Source organism: Mustela nigripes, chromosome 1, assembly GCF_022355385.1.
Source record: "Mustela nigripes isolate SB6536 chromosome 1, MUSNIG.SB6536, whole genome shotgun sequence".
In the NCBI taxonomy this organism is placed as follows: domain Eukaryota; kingdom Metazoa; phylum Chordata; class Mammalia; order Carnivora; family Mustelidae; genus Mustela; species Mustela nigripes.
Genome location: NC_081557.1, coordinates 48924219 through 48936801, shown reverse-complemented (window position 1 = coordinate 48936801; position 12583 = coordinate 48924219). Strand labels below are relative to the sequence as shown.

The following is a 12583-nucleotide window of genomic DNA, read 5'->3' as shown; positions in this document are numbered from 1 at the left end:
TTTTTTATTTCCTCTTTTTTTCCTCAACTTTAGTGTGATAAAAGCAGTTGACATGAGATCTACTCTCTTAACAGGTTTTTAAGTGTATAGATAACACAGTAGTGTTATCTATAGCCACAATGTTATACAGCTAATCTTGAACTTACTCATTCTGTATATCTGAAATTTTGGTAGGTTAGCAGTTCTCTCTTTCTCTTCCTCCAGTCCCTGCTGACCACAACTTACTCTTTGCTTACATGAGTTTGATACTTTATGTAAGTGGCATCATGCAATATTTTTCCCTTTGTGACTGGCTTATTTCATTTAGTGTAATGTCTTACAGGGTCATCTGTGTTGTATGTGGTAGCATTTCATTCTTTTTTAAGATCAAATAATATTCCATTATGTGTACATGCTACATTTTATATACATTCTTGCATTGATCAACACTTTGGTTGTTTCCTCATTTCTTTCTGCTCTTGAGTCTGAATATTTTCTGCCAATACCTCTCAGTTAATTAAAACTCTATTTTGGTGTTTCTAATCTGCTTTTAAAATATCTTTGGAATCTTAGTGTATTTTTCAGTTATAGAATTTTTAATTGAGTTTTTAAAAATAGATTCTGTGGGGCACCTGGGTGGCTCAATTGGTTAAATGTCTGCCTTCAGCTCAGGTCATGATCCCAGGGTCCTGGGATCAAGCCCCCACATTGGGCTCCCTGATCAACAGGGAGGCTGTTTCTCTCTTTGCCCCCCCCCCCCCCCCAGTCATGTTCTCACACACTCTCTCCCTCTCAATCTCTCTCTCTCTCTCAAAAATAAATAAATAAATATTTAAGAAAAAAAGATTCTCTGTTTCTGGTGCACCTCCACATGTTTTTCTTTTACCCTCTTGAATATACTATTCCTAATCTCTGTTTCATGATTCCACTGTCTGAATCACTGTAGGCCTTTTTTTTTTTTTTTTTTATGGTTTACTGTTTTTCTTGGTTTTGGGTTATTGGGGTCAGCTGTTTTAGTATGCCTCACAGTGGTGGACATTTTGGATAAAAATTGTAGAGACTCAAGTGTGCCTGGGTTGCTCAGTGGGTTAAAGCCTCTGTCTTCGGCTCAGGTCATGATTCCAGGGTCCTGGGATCGAGCCCAGCATTGGGCTCTCTGCTCAGCCAGGAGCTTGCTTCCTTCCTCTCTCTCTGCTGCTTCTCTGCCTACTTGTGATCTCTGTCAAATAAATAAATAAAATCTTAAAAAAAAATTATAGAGACTCTGGAAGACATTTTTTTATTTCCAAAGAGTTAAGTTTTCTGGCAGGCAGATAGAATACTGTCAGATCACCTTGATCCTGTGAGGGTCTGGTTTTAGCTTTTTATGGGGCTGGTCTATTTCACCTTTGTTCTTATTGCCAGGATTTTAACTGTGAGAAAGTGTGGGGTGCCTACCAAAACCCTTCTACTTTGACAAGACGTGCCAACCTTTGTCTTCTCAGCATCGTATCGCTGCTCTGATCCTCTGCTAACTGCTCAGCTCATTAGCCTTTTAGCTACTGTTTTTTACTGGATTTCTTGGCGTTAACACCCATACATGGCCATTTAGAAGTCAACTGAACCAATGACTTGGGGAAATTGCATACAGATCTTTGGGCTTGCTTTTCTCTGTAGCACCCTTCTTTCCAGATCTTAGCCTCTCAAGTTTCTACTCTTTCAGCATCCTTAAACTTCAACCTCTGATTCGCCAGTCTAGTAAGAATGCCTGTTTCTTTGTAACCTGATTCAACAAATAACCTTAGGAGAAAAGTCACCTTAAATATAGAGCTAACCTAGCTGTGCTTCCCTTCTTCCAGACATCACAGTTCCCGTAAGTCCAGTGTGTATCATTGTTCCTTAGTGCTGGTAGTTTTAAACAGTGTCCAAGTTTTACATCCTAGAGGAAGGTAGTCTGAAACAACTTGTTCTGTCATTATCACAACCAAGTTTGACTTAAAGTTTTCCCTCTATAACATTTTGATATTCATGTTCTTTTAAAAACTTTCTCTATTTTGGGGCGCCTGGGTGGCTCAGTGGGTTAAGCCTCTACCTTCAGCTCAGGTCATGATCCCAGGGGCCTGGGATCAAGTCCTGCATGGGGCTCTCTGCTCAGCAGGGAGCCTGCTTCTCCTCATCTCTCTCTCTGTCTCTCTGCCTATTTGTGATCTCTCTCTGTCAAATAAATAAATAAAATCTTTTTTAAAAAAAAACTTTCTCTATTTTGACAGTTTTCTAATACTGGGGGTAAATCCAGGCATATTATAATTATAAAGCATCTGACCATTGTGTAGATTATAATGAGAATTTTATCATGGCTTTTTCTAAATCATTTTCTATGTGCTAGCATTTGCTTATAGAACAAAATGAGCCACTATAGTCTAAGGCATTTGTCATTTTTTAAATTGAGGTATAATTAACATAACATTGTATTAATTTAAGGTGTATAATGTAGTGATTCAATATTTGTATATATGCAAAAGATCACAATAAGTCCAGTTAACATCTATCAGTCTCATAATTAATAACACTTCAGTTCATATTTTTCTCATGTATACTAGAGTTCACATTCCTTTGAAATAGTTGGGATTTACATTAGATAACACTTTAGAGTTTGTAAACTATTACTATATCCATTATAGTCTCATTTGTTTTTCATATGTACTTGTTAGGTATGTAAATATTACTATTTTACAAATGACAAAACCAAGGCTAAAAAATATTAAGGAGACAGTAGTAAATAACAGAGCAGGAACTTGAATACACTACTTCCTAATTCCACATCCGATGTAATTTTTAAAAATGCCTGAACTTTAAGTTTAAATAGAAAATACATACAACCAGGGCACCTGGATGGCTCAGTGGGTTAAGCCGCTGCCTTCGGCTCAGGTCATGATCCCACGGTCCTGGGATCAAGCCCCGCATCGGGCTCTCTGCTTAGCGGGGAGCCTGCTTCCTCCTCTCTCTCTCTGCCTGCCTCTCTGCCTGCTTGTCATCTCTGTCTGTCAAATAAATAAATAAAATCTTAAAAAAAAAAAAAAGAAAATACATACAACCTCTTTACCTTAGTAGGCTACTTAATTCCTTTACTTCTTTTATCTTCTTAGTTTTTGTAAGAGTTGTAATTAATACATTGATCATTTTTTATGATATCCTGTATTCGTTATTCTCTTCCATTTCCTAATTAATTGTTCATGTTTCTGTACAACCTTTATGTTGTTGTTGTAATTTTTATTATTATTTTAAGTAGGCTCCAGTCCCAGCTTAGAGCCCAGTGCGGACCAGGAACTCAAAACCCTGAGATCAAGACCTGAGCTGAGATTGAGAGTTGGATGGTTACCCAACTGAGCTACCTAGGCACCTCTATTATTTTTTATTTCTGAATGAATTTTTAATTTATTCTGCTTTTTAAAATCATACCTCTGTTTTTGGACATGACCACTAAGTCTACAATAAAAATTTAACTTTTTTTCTTTGAAGTTATTATCTTTGGATGAGTTTCCAGGGCACAACTACTGTTCATAGAACCTACTGGTTTGTACGACTTTAATGTATTGGCTAAAGTTACTTTTACTTTTATTCCCGTCTTTAAATTACTGGCAGATATATCTATCTATACATGATCTGTGTCATGCTCAGGGATCTGTTTTTAATTTCTTCACTGGAATTCTAATATCCAAGTTTGTCATCATTTCATATGATCCCTTAGCCTTAGTGTAAACTTGTACATTAATTTCTGTGTTTATCAGTGGTCAGTGTTTATAACTCTTGGGAAAGAGCTGGGCTTATACCACACCAAGTCTTTTTTTTTTTTTAAATATATAATGTATTATGTGTTTCAAGGGTACAGGTCTGTGATTCATCAGTCTTATACAATACAAATTGCTCCCCACAACACATACCCTTCCTGATGTCCATCGCTCAACCCACTATGCCTCCTACCCAGTTCCCCTCCAGCAACCCTCAATTTGTTTCCTGAGATTAAGAGTCTTTATGGTTTGTTTCTCTCTCTGGTTTTGGCTTCTTTCATTTATCCCTCCTTTCCCCTATAATCCTCTGCCTTGTTTCTCAAATTCCACATATCAGTGAGATCATATGATAATTGTCTTTCTCTGATTGACTTACTTTACTTAGTGTAATACCCTATAGTTCCATCCACATCATTGCAAATGGCAAAACTTCATTTTTTTAAAAGATTTTATTTATTTATTTATTTATTTATTTGTCAGAGAGAGAGAGAGAGAGCTAGCACAGGCAGACAGAATAGCAGGCAGAGGCAGAGGGAGAAGCAGGCTCCCTGCTGAGCAAGGAACCTGATGTGGGACTCGATCCTAGAACGCTGGGATCATGACCCCAGCTGAAGGCAGCAGCCTAACCAACTGAGCCACCCAGGCATCCCAAAACTTCATTTTTGATGGCTGCATAATATTCCATTGTGTGTCTCTGGACCACATCTTCTTTATCCATTAATCTGTCAGTGGACACCTGGGCTCTTTCCATAGTTCAGCTATTATGGACATAGCTGCTATAAATAACTGGAGTGCACCAAGTCTTTTCTTAAGCATTGTTAAGCTTCTTTTTAAGTATATAACTTAGTCTACCCCAGAAAACTGTATTCCTGCAGAAGAAATTTATCTTAAAATTGGAAAGGAAATCCTAGGTAATCTTTTTAGGTACAGGTCTGTGAATCACCGGGTTTACACACTTCACAGCACTGATGACTTTTATTTAATAAATGTTTTTGGTTCAGGCATACCTCAAAAATACTGTGGGTTTGGTTCTAGACCACTACAATAAATCAAATATTGGAATAAACTGAGTCAAATGAATTTTTTAGCTTCCCAGTATAAATAAGTTAGTTCACACTGTACTATAGACTATTTAGTGTACAATAGCTATGTCTAAAAAAATGTGCATGCCTTAATTTAAATATAGTTCATTGCTTAAAAAATGCTAACCATTATCTGAGTTTTCATGAGTCATAGTTTTATTGCTGATAGAGGATCTTGCCTTGACGTTGATGGCTGCTTATTGAGCAGGGTCGTGGTTGCTGAAGGCTGGGATTGCTGTGGCAGTTTCTTAAAATAAGACAACAATGAAGTTTGCTGAATCCATTGACTCTTCCTTTCACAGATGATTTCTCTGTATTATGTGATGTAATATGTGATGTAACATGTGATACTATTTGATAGTATTTTACCCACAGAACTTCTTTCAAAATTGGAGTCAGTCCTCTCAGACCCTGCCACTGTTTTATCAACTAAATATACTTAATATTCTAAATTCTTTGTTGTCATTTTAACAGTCTTCACCAGGAGTAGAGTCTGTCTCAAGAAACCACTTTCTTTGTTCATCCATAAGAAGCGATCCCCCATCCATTCAAGTTTTATTATGAGGTTGCAGCAATTTAGGCACATCTTTGGGCCCCACTTCTAATTCTACTTCTTTTGCTATTTCCACCACATCTGCAGTTACTTCTTTCACTGAAGTCTTGAACCTTCAATTTATAAAAAATAAAAAATAATAAATAAATGCAGTATCTGTAAAGCACAATAAAGCAAAGTACAATAAAATGAGGTATGTCTGTATTTTGCTATGTGAAGACTACTTTTCTTTGACAAAAATCCAGATACTCCGACTTGAAGCAGTTCGTTTGGGAAAACGTGGTCATGGATGTACTGAAGGGTAGGGAAGAATGGATCACAAGAGATTTCTTCGTTGCACACATAGGCTATCTAATATTATTTGATGAATAGTATCTTAGAAACTTATATAAAGAGAAAGAAAAAAGGAAAAGAATCACCCTAAATGTTCTGATGAGATTTTTGAGAAATCTTTTTAAAGATCTGAACTATCATAAAATCCACCTTGACATTGTCACATGTGCAAAAAATAATTTAATTAATAGTATTTTGTAGATGAAAATGAATTAAGTAATTCCCTAAGATGTTTGGTTACCCAGTACTAAGAAAGACATCTTATTCTTCAAAGGGTAGGGATATAAGCAGTTGAGTGGCTATGTGTGGATCTGTGCACACATGTGCCTATGGCATTCACTTTGTATGAATATACTGCGATCCTAGCCACATGGTTTGCATCCCCAGGAAAAGTTTTAACCTTCTGTGCTTAGTTTCCTCTCAAAACACTCATTATCAGACCCTTTCAGTGCAGGTAAATCGCCATTGGATTCTTGAGTTTCTCTTCACTGTTCAGTTTTTCTGAGGCCACACTCATTTTAGGTGAACACTTTGGTTATAGAAATCTTACATCTGACTCCTCTTTTAAATAATCCATCTCTGAAACTAATATATGTTAACTAATTGAATTTAAATAAAATTAAAACAAGACAAAACAAAACAAATCTCCATCTCACTTTCCCATTAAACATAGTTGCATTTTTCAGACCGTGCCCCAGTTTTTGGTTCTTAATATCTCATTGAAGCCATGGAACACTTTCTAAGCTCTCCATACCCACAAACACAGCATTACTGGGATGTTTCAGTTTTCTGTGGTAGTGTCAGGTTGTCATGGTATTATTTTTAAATATTTTTTATTTTTATTTTTTTGGTTCTAAAATTTAACTTCTCCTTTAATTTTATTTTTTCAGCGTTCCAAGATTCATTGCTTATGCACCACACCCAATGCTCTATGCAGTATGTGCCCTGCTTAATACTCACCACCAGGCTCACCCAACCCCCCACCCTCCCTCCCCTCCAAAACCCTCAATTTGTTTTCTCAGAGCCCACAGTCTCTCATGCTTCATCTCCCCCTCCAATTTCCCCCAATTCACTTTTCCTTTCCTTCTCCTAATGTCTTCCGTGTTATTCCTTATGCTCCACAAGTGACCTCATATGACAATTGACTCTCTCTGCTTGATTTATTTCACTCAGCATAATCTCCTCCAGACCCATCCATGTTGATACAAAAGTTGTGTCCTCCTTTCTGATGGATGCATAATATTTTTTATTTTTATTCTTTTAAGTATTAAGTGGGGTACGTATTGCATGGAGCACTGGGTGTGGTGCATAAACAAGGAATCCTGGAACACTGAAAAAATAAAATAAAATTTTAAAAAAGTAATCTCTGTGCTCAAGAGCCACATGCTCTACTGACTGAGGCAGCCAGATACCCTTCATGGTATTATTTTTTAAATAAGCGGTTTGTTTATGATAAGGACTATTAAAACTAAAGACAAAGGAAGATTTTTCTGCAAGATAAAAGATTATTATTTTAGTATATCTACACAGCAAAATCTTATTCAGCCACAAAAAGAAATGAATTAATACATGATATAAGATAGATAAACCCTGAACACATTATACTAAGTGAAAGTCTTGGGACATATACGGCCAGATATTATTTAATTCCACTGATATGAAATGCAAGAAATTCATTGAGACAAAAATTCATTGAGACAAAAAGTAGTGGTTTCTAGGGACTAGGAGTAGGGGAAAATGGAGAGTGACTGCTAATTGGTATGGGTTTCTTTCTTTTTTGGGGGGTGGTGATGATAGTATTCTGGAGTTAAGTAGTGGTAATAGTTGCACAATCTTAAGAATATACTGAAAACCACTGAATTGTATACTTTAAAATTTTCTGCTATGTGAGTTACATGTCAATTTTTAAAAGCTTACTATTTTAAGGTAAGTTTTCTCTACATAAGGACTTTAAAAACATGGTTGTCACAAAACTGGGGCACGTACTATAGTGGTTTACATGGTAAAAGATATCACTCTTTACTGTATGACTTGGGATAAATTATTTAACCTTTGTAAGTCTATTTCTTCATTTTTTAAAAAAAAATATTTTATTTATTTATTTGAGAGAGAGCGCAAGAGTGCAGGTGCATGCACAAGCTGGGTATGGGACATAAGGTGAGAGAGAGAATCCCAGGCAGACTCTGTGCTGACAGTGGAGCCTGATGCAGGGCTCAATCCCATGACCCCAAGATCACAACCCAAGCTAAAATTAAGAGTCAGACACTGAACTTACTGAGCCACCCAGGCGCCCTGTATTTCCTCATCTTAAAATGGTACTAATATGAATACTTTTATCAGAGTTGTTTGGAGGAGTAAATGTGATAAAATTTATAAAGTACTATACTTACACATTTTGCCTGTGTGCGTGCCCATAGGGAGTCTTCTTAAAAGTAGCAGAACACTGAGACTGTCATGATTATCCTAGGCCATACTTGGCATGAGGTTTAGTTAGAAGGACATTTGAATAGCAAACACAATTAACAAGCAGGACGGCATCCGGCACTAGTATAATTAGTTCTTCCACCAGTGTATGCCTCAGTCTGCATAGCCAACCAGTTATTCTGTTTGGTTCCTCAGGTGAAAGGTCTGGGGTAAGAGAATGAGATTCACATGTACAGGGATAGCCACTGACCCTAAAGAGACTAAAAGCTTTTATTACAACTTTATTTGTTTATTTATTACACCAGAGCTTCCAAAGTCTCTGCAAAAGACTTGTCCATATACAGGAATTATCATACTCACAGAAGCCCAAACTCAGGACTTTTCCATCAGATATTTATCTTGCATTTGTACTTTCTTCCACATTGAGGCAGTTTACCTATCAATGTTCATAAGTGGTGTTGCCACATTGTGTCTTTATCAGGTTTCTGTTGAAACACAGACCTAGAAAGTTAAGTAAGTGTCCAGTTTTCAAGCAGAGAAGAAAGAGGTGAGGCTTTTTTTAACCCTTTATTTATAGCTTGGCACTTGTTAAGTGCTAAGTAAATACGCCTTAGGGAATCCTCCAGGTTTTTTGCTTACTGTAAAGTAGTCCTTTTCTTACCACCTAACAATTTTTGGGAAACTCTAGCCTGTATGTCACATGTGTAAGTTTATTTGCACTTCATCCTTTCTGCTCCAGTGTCTTTGCTCTACTCCGTGCTGTTCATCCTGTCAATATAGTTCCTCACCAGTGTCTCTTCCTGCTTTGCTGAGTTCCTGTCAGTCTCCACCAGACTCTGTTTCAGGCTCAGAAGTGTTTCAGTTGAGGCTTCCCTGAGTTGGCCTCACCCTTGCGGTGGTCTGTTGCAAACTGGGAAGTGTTTCCCCTTTAGATATCCAGAAGAGTCCCAAAGCAATGTTACTTTGGCCCCAATGTGTTATAAGAATTTATTAATCAAACATTTATTTGAGTTAATCATGTCCGTTTCCATTCCCAGATGTGTATATGTATTCAAAGAACTAAGTTGGTAGTAATTTTGAGTAGTAATTGTTACATGGTACCCAGGTTTCTTGCTTCTCTCCATCTTGGATTTATGCTAGACTTGTCAGATTATACTCCTCCTTTCCCAGAGCAGAATTCTTCAGTATCCTTTGCACCATCAGTTCCCCAAACATGTAAAGATTTTATTAATATTTTGTAGCACATTAAGACTTTGGCAGCACATATACTAAAATTGGCATGTTATAGAGAAGATCAGCATGATCCCCACCCAAAGATTATGAAGTAATATAGGATTGCTTTGTTCTTTTGCCTTTAGTGTCATGGTATCTCCAACAATAAAAGCATTTTCATTGTTTCTCTTCTCCTGCCTTACCTTAAACGTCATCTTCAGCAGCACTGAGGTTATTAAGAGTTGTTAAGCAAACTGGGACACTGTTCAATACATTTCTTGAGATGGGAGTACCAGCTGTTCACTGGATTTTAATTTGCAGTTTGAAGGAGACTAAAAGTGCTGATTTTTCTCCTGGGTTTCTATCCTGAGGGCATAGTGCATAGTCCTTAGGACAAATTCATTTTTGGTAAGCCTGAAAACTAATATCATCATAATTGCACTTTGTATTTTACAGTGTGTGGACCAGTTGACAAAGATCCAAACTGAATTACAAGAGACAGTGAAAGATTTAGCTAAAGGCAAAAAGAAGTACTTTGAGACTGAACAGATGGCTCATGCAGTACGAGAGAAAGCTGACATCGAAGCAAAGTATGTGCTTTAGCATTTCTCAAAAAGTAATTATGCAAATAAATGTTATTTTTGCCAATACTTTGTTTTCTGTTAATATAGGGCATAGTCTCATTCTTAGGTTATGTTGGTTTAATCTGACCTATAAATGTTGCATACTTTCAATTTTTTCTTTTATATTGGATGATCTCATTTAAATTAGTATAGCAAAATGAGAATATTCGATCAGTTAGTTTTCATGTTAAAAATTGAATTTTGAGAAGGAAAAAGGACAAATGAACATTGTATTGAACGCTTAGCAAAGCTGGTTGAAGTTGCTATGGTGTCAGAATATCCGGGTTTAGGATCCTCATTTATTTCATGTTAGACTATAAATGAGTTGTTGTTGGAAATCCCTGATTCTCAGCTTGCCATTGAAGGCACCTTGGACATCTCAAATAAATAAAGAGCACTGACCTCAGTATAGAAATCCTGCCCCAGACACAGTTTCTCTCTTGTGTGAAATTCTAATATATATACTTTTTAAATGTATGCTTTAACAAATGTGTGAATTTTACTTTTAGTATATGTGAATCATAAGCCCTTTATTTTGAGAATAATTAGGAAAAGAAGGAACTGGCAATTGATAATAAAAGGGTATATAAAGTGAGCAGTACAGACTTTTGCTATCACAAGCTGAGGAAAGATAAAGTTTTTGAGAAAAAATAAACCTGTGCCATTGAATGGGACTCTAAAGAGGTCTATTAAGAAAGCTGACTCTTAACTCCTAGGCATGAAATCAGAAAGGTGATGAACATTTGTACAGACCAGTGGAGGGGGGGAATTCTTTCTAATATGTTTTTATCTATAGGAAGTTAAGCAATCTCATAAGCATCTTGTGAAAATTTAGGGTTTCCTCCAAAGTTAATTCAGTACCAAGGACCGGTTGACAAATATTCCTAAAGTATTTAACATTACTGGAAAACGTATTTAATATTTTGCTATTTTAGTTTATTGTCTTTATTATTTTTCTGAGCATGCAGATATTTCCCATACTTTGGTAGAGTCAGTGTACCCATCTTTCCAATAAGATCTGAAGATTTTAGATTAGATGATCTCCTTATAGGAATTTCCTGTCATGGTGGTTTTGGGGAATTTGTTTTTTTTTAAACTTTCAGGGATTCTAGAACAGAGAGTTGAGAGATCTGTTAGAGCATATATAAATACCTACTTTAGCCAAGGTCCACAGAGCAAAAATGAGGACAATTCCAAAGCAGTTCCTAAGAAGTATGGATTTGACAGGATCTAATTCACAGATGCTCATTGCAAAACACAGCCTTCTAATATGGCCCAAATTCAAAGCAGTTACATCAAATGAGACATTTTATTTCAGTGTGTAACTTTCCTGGAAAATTCATTCAACTACAGAGTAAGAAATACCTCTTTATCTTCATTGGCTCTCTAAATGTTTATCGAATAATTATTTTGGGTATTTTGAGTACAGAGATGAGTAAGATAAGCTTTGCATCCTTAAGAAATTTAAAGCCTATAATTAAAGGCAGTTGTGTTTTAAAGTAACTTTATGATTTGTTTATTCACAGTAGACTCAAATTAAGTACCTACAGTCACTTACGTAGTAACTAATAATATGTTCACTGTAGTTGTATGAAAACACTGCTTTGTAAGCATAGAAAATAAATTAATTTTGCCTAATGAGAAAGGAAACCTTTATAGAAGAAGTGATAGAGTCTTGAAGGAGATGAGAAGGAAGCTCAGGAAGGAGAAATAAGGATGGGACTATGTGTACTTTTGATAGATGGTGAGCTGTGCACATTAAGAGAGAGAATAAAGGGGCGCCTGGGTGGCTCAGTGGGTTAAAGCCTCTGCCTTCCGCTCAGGTCATGATCCCAGGGTCCTGGGATCAAGCCCCACATTGGGCTCTCTGCTTGGCAGGGAACCTGCTTCCTCCTCTCTCTTTGCCTGCTTCTCTGCCTACTTGTGATCTCTGTCTGCCAAATAAATAAATAAAATCTTAAAAAAAAAGAGAGAGAGAGAGAGAGAATAAAAAGGAAGAGGGATGCCATTTGAAAGGAAGGATGGGTTCCATTTTGGATATGTAGGTATGTAGGTTCTGAAGAGCCTGCGGGACACTGAAGTGAATAAATTTGGCAGGGAGTCATGTATCTAACTCTCAGGTGAGAATCTGGGCCTGAAGATCTCGCTTTGGGGTTAGTTGCCTATCAGATGATAGTTACAGGAATGAAATCATATATAAAATGAGAAATTGAGGTTGGGACCCTAAGGAGCATTAACATTTGGAAGTAGGTGGGGAGTGTGCAATACAATTCAATATTTATTTGTATCTTATTTGTTGTAGATCAGAATCTTTGAGCATTGAAACTGTATTATTTTATCTATTACTAATATCTTCTTAAGTACCACAGAAGATTTTATATGAGGATTAGCAAATGAAACAGAAAGCAGAAACTTTTAGAACCTTATATTGGAAAATCTAGGTGCAACTCAGATCATTTGGATAATGACTACAAGAAAAAGAATTGAGAATACCCCAGTCTTTTTTAATCTTGAACAGGCTCTTTCAAATTTTGAAGTGTGTGGCTTTTTCTAGTCAAAACAAATAGGAATCTGATTAATAAAAGCAGACAGAACCCCAGGAAATACGAA

At 36.5% G+C, this 12583-nt stretch overlaps 1 protein-coding gene across 2 annotated transcripts in view; it reads left to right on the top strand.

Moving 5' to 3' along the window:
* Window positions 1-12583, top strand: part of FCHSD2 (FCH and double SH3 domains 2) — a 287876-nt gene that overhangs the window by 145291 nt on the left and 130002 nt on the right. For both annotated transcript variants that reach the window (XM_059410167.1, XM_059410160.1), the window contains exon 6: window positions 9807-9940. In XM_059410167.1, coding sequence (XP_059266150.1) covers window positions 9807-9940 — 134 coding nt within the window. The remainder of the gene's footprint in view (window positions 1-9806; window positions 9941-12583) is intronic.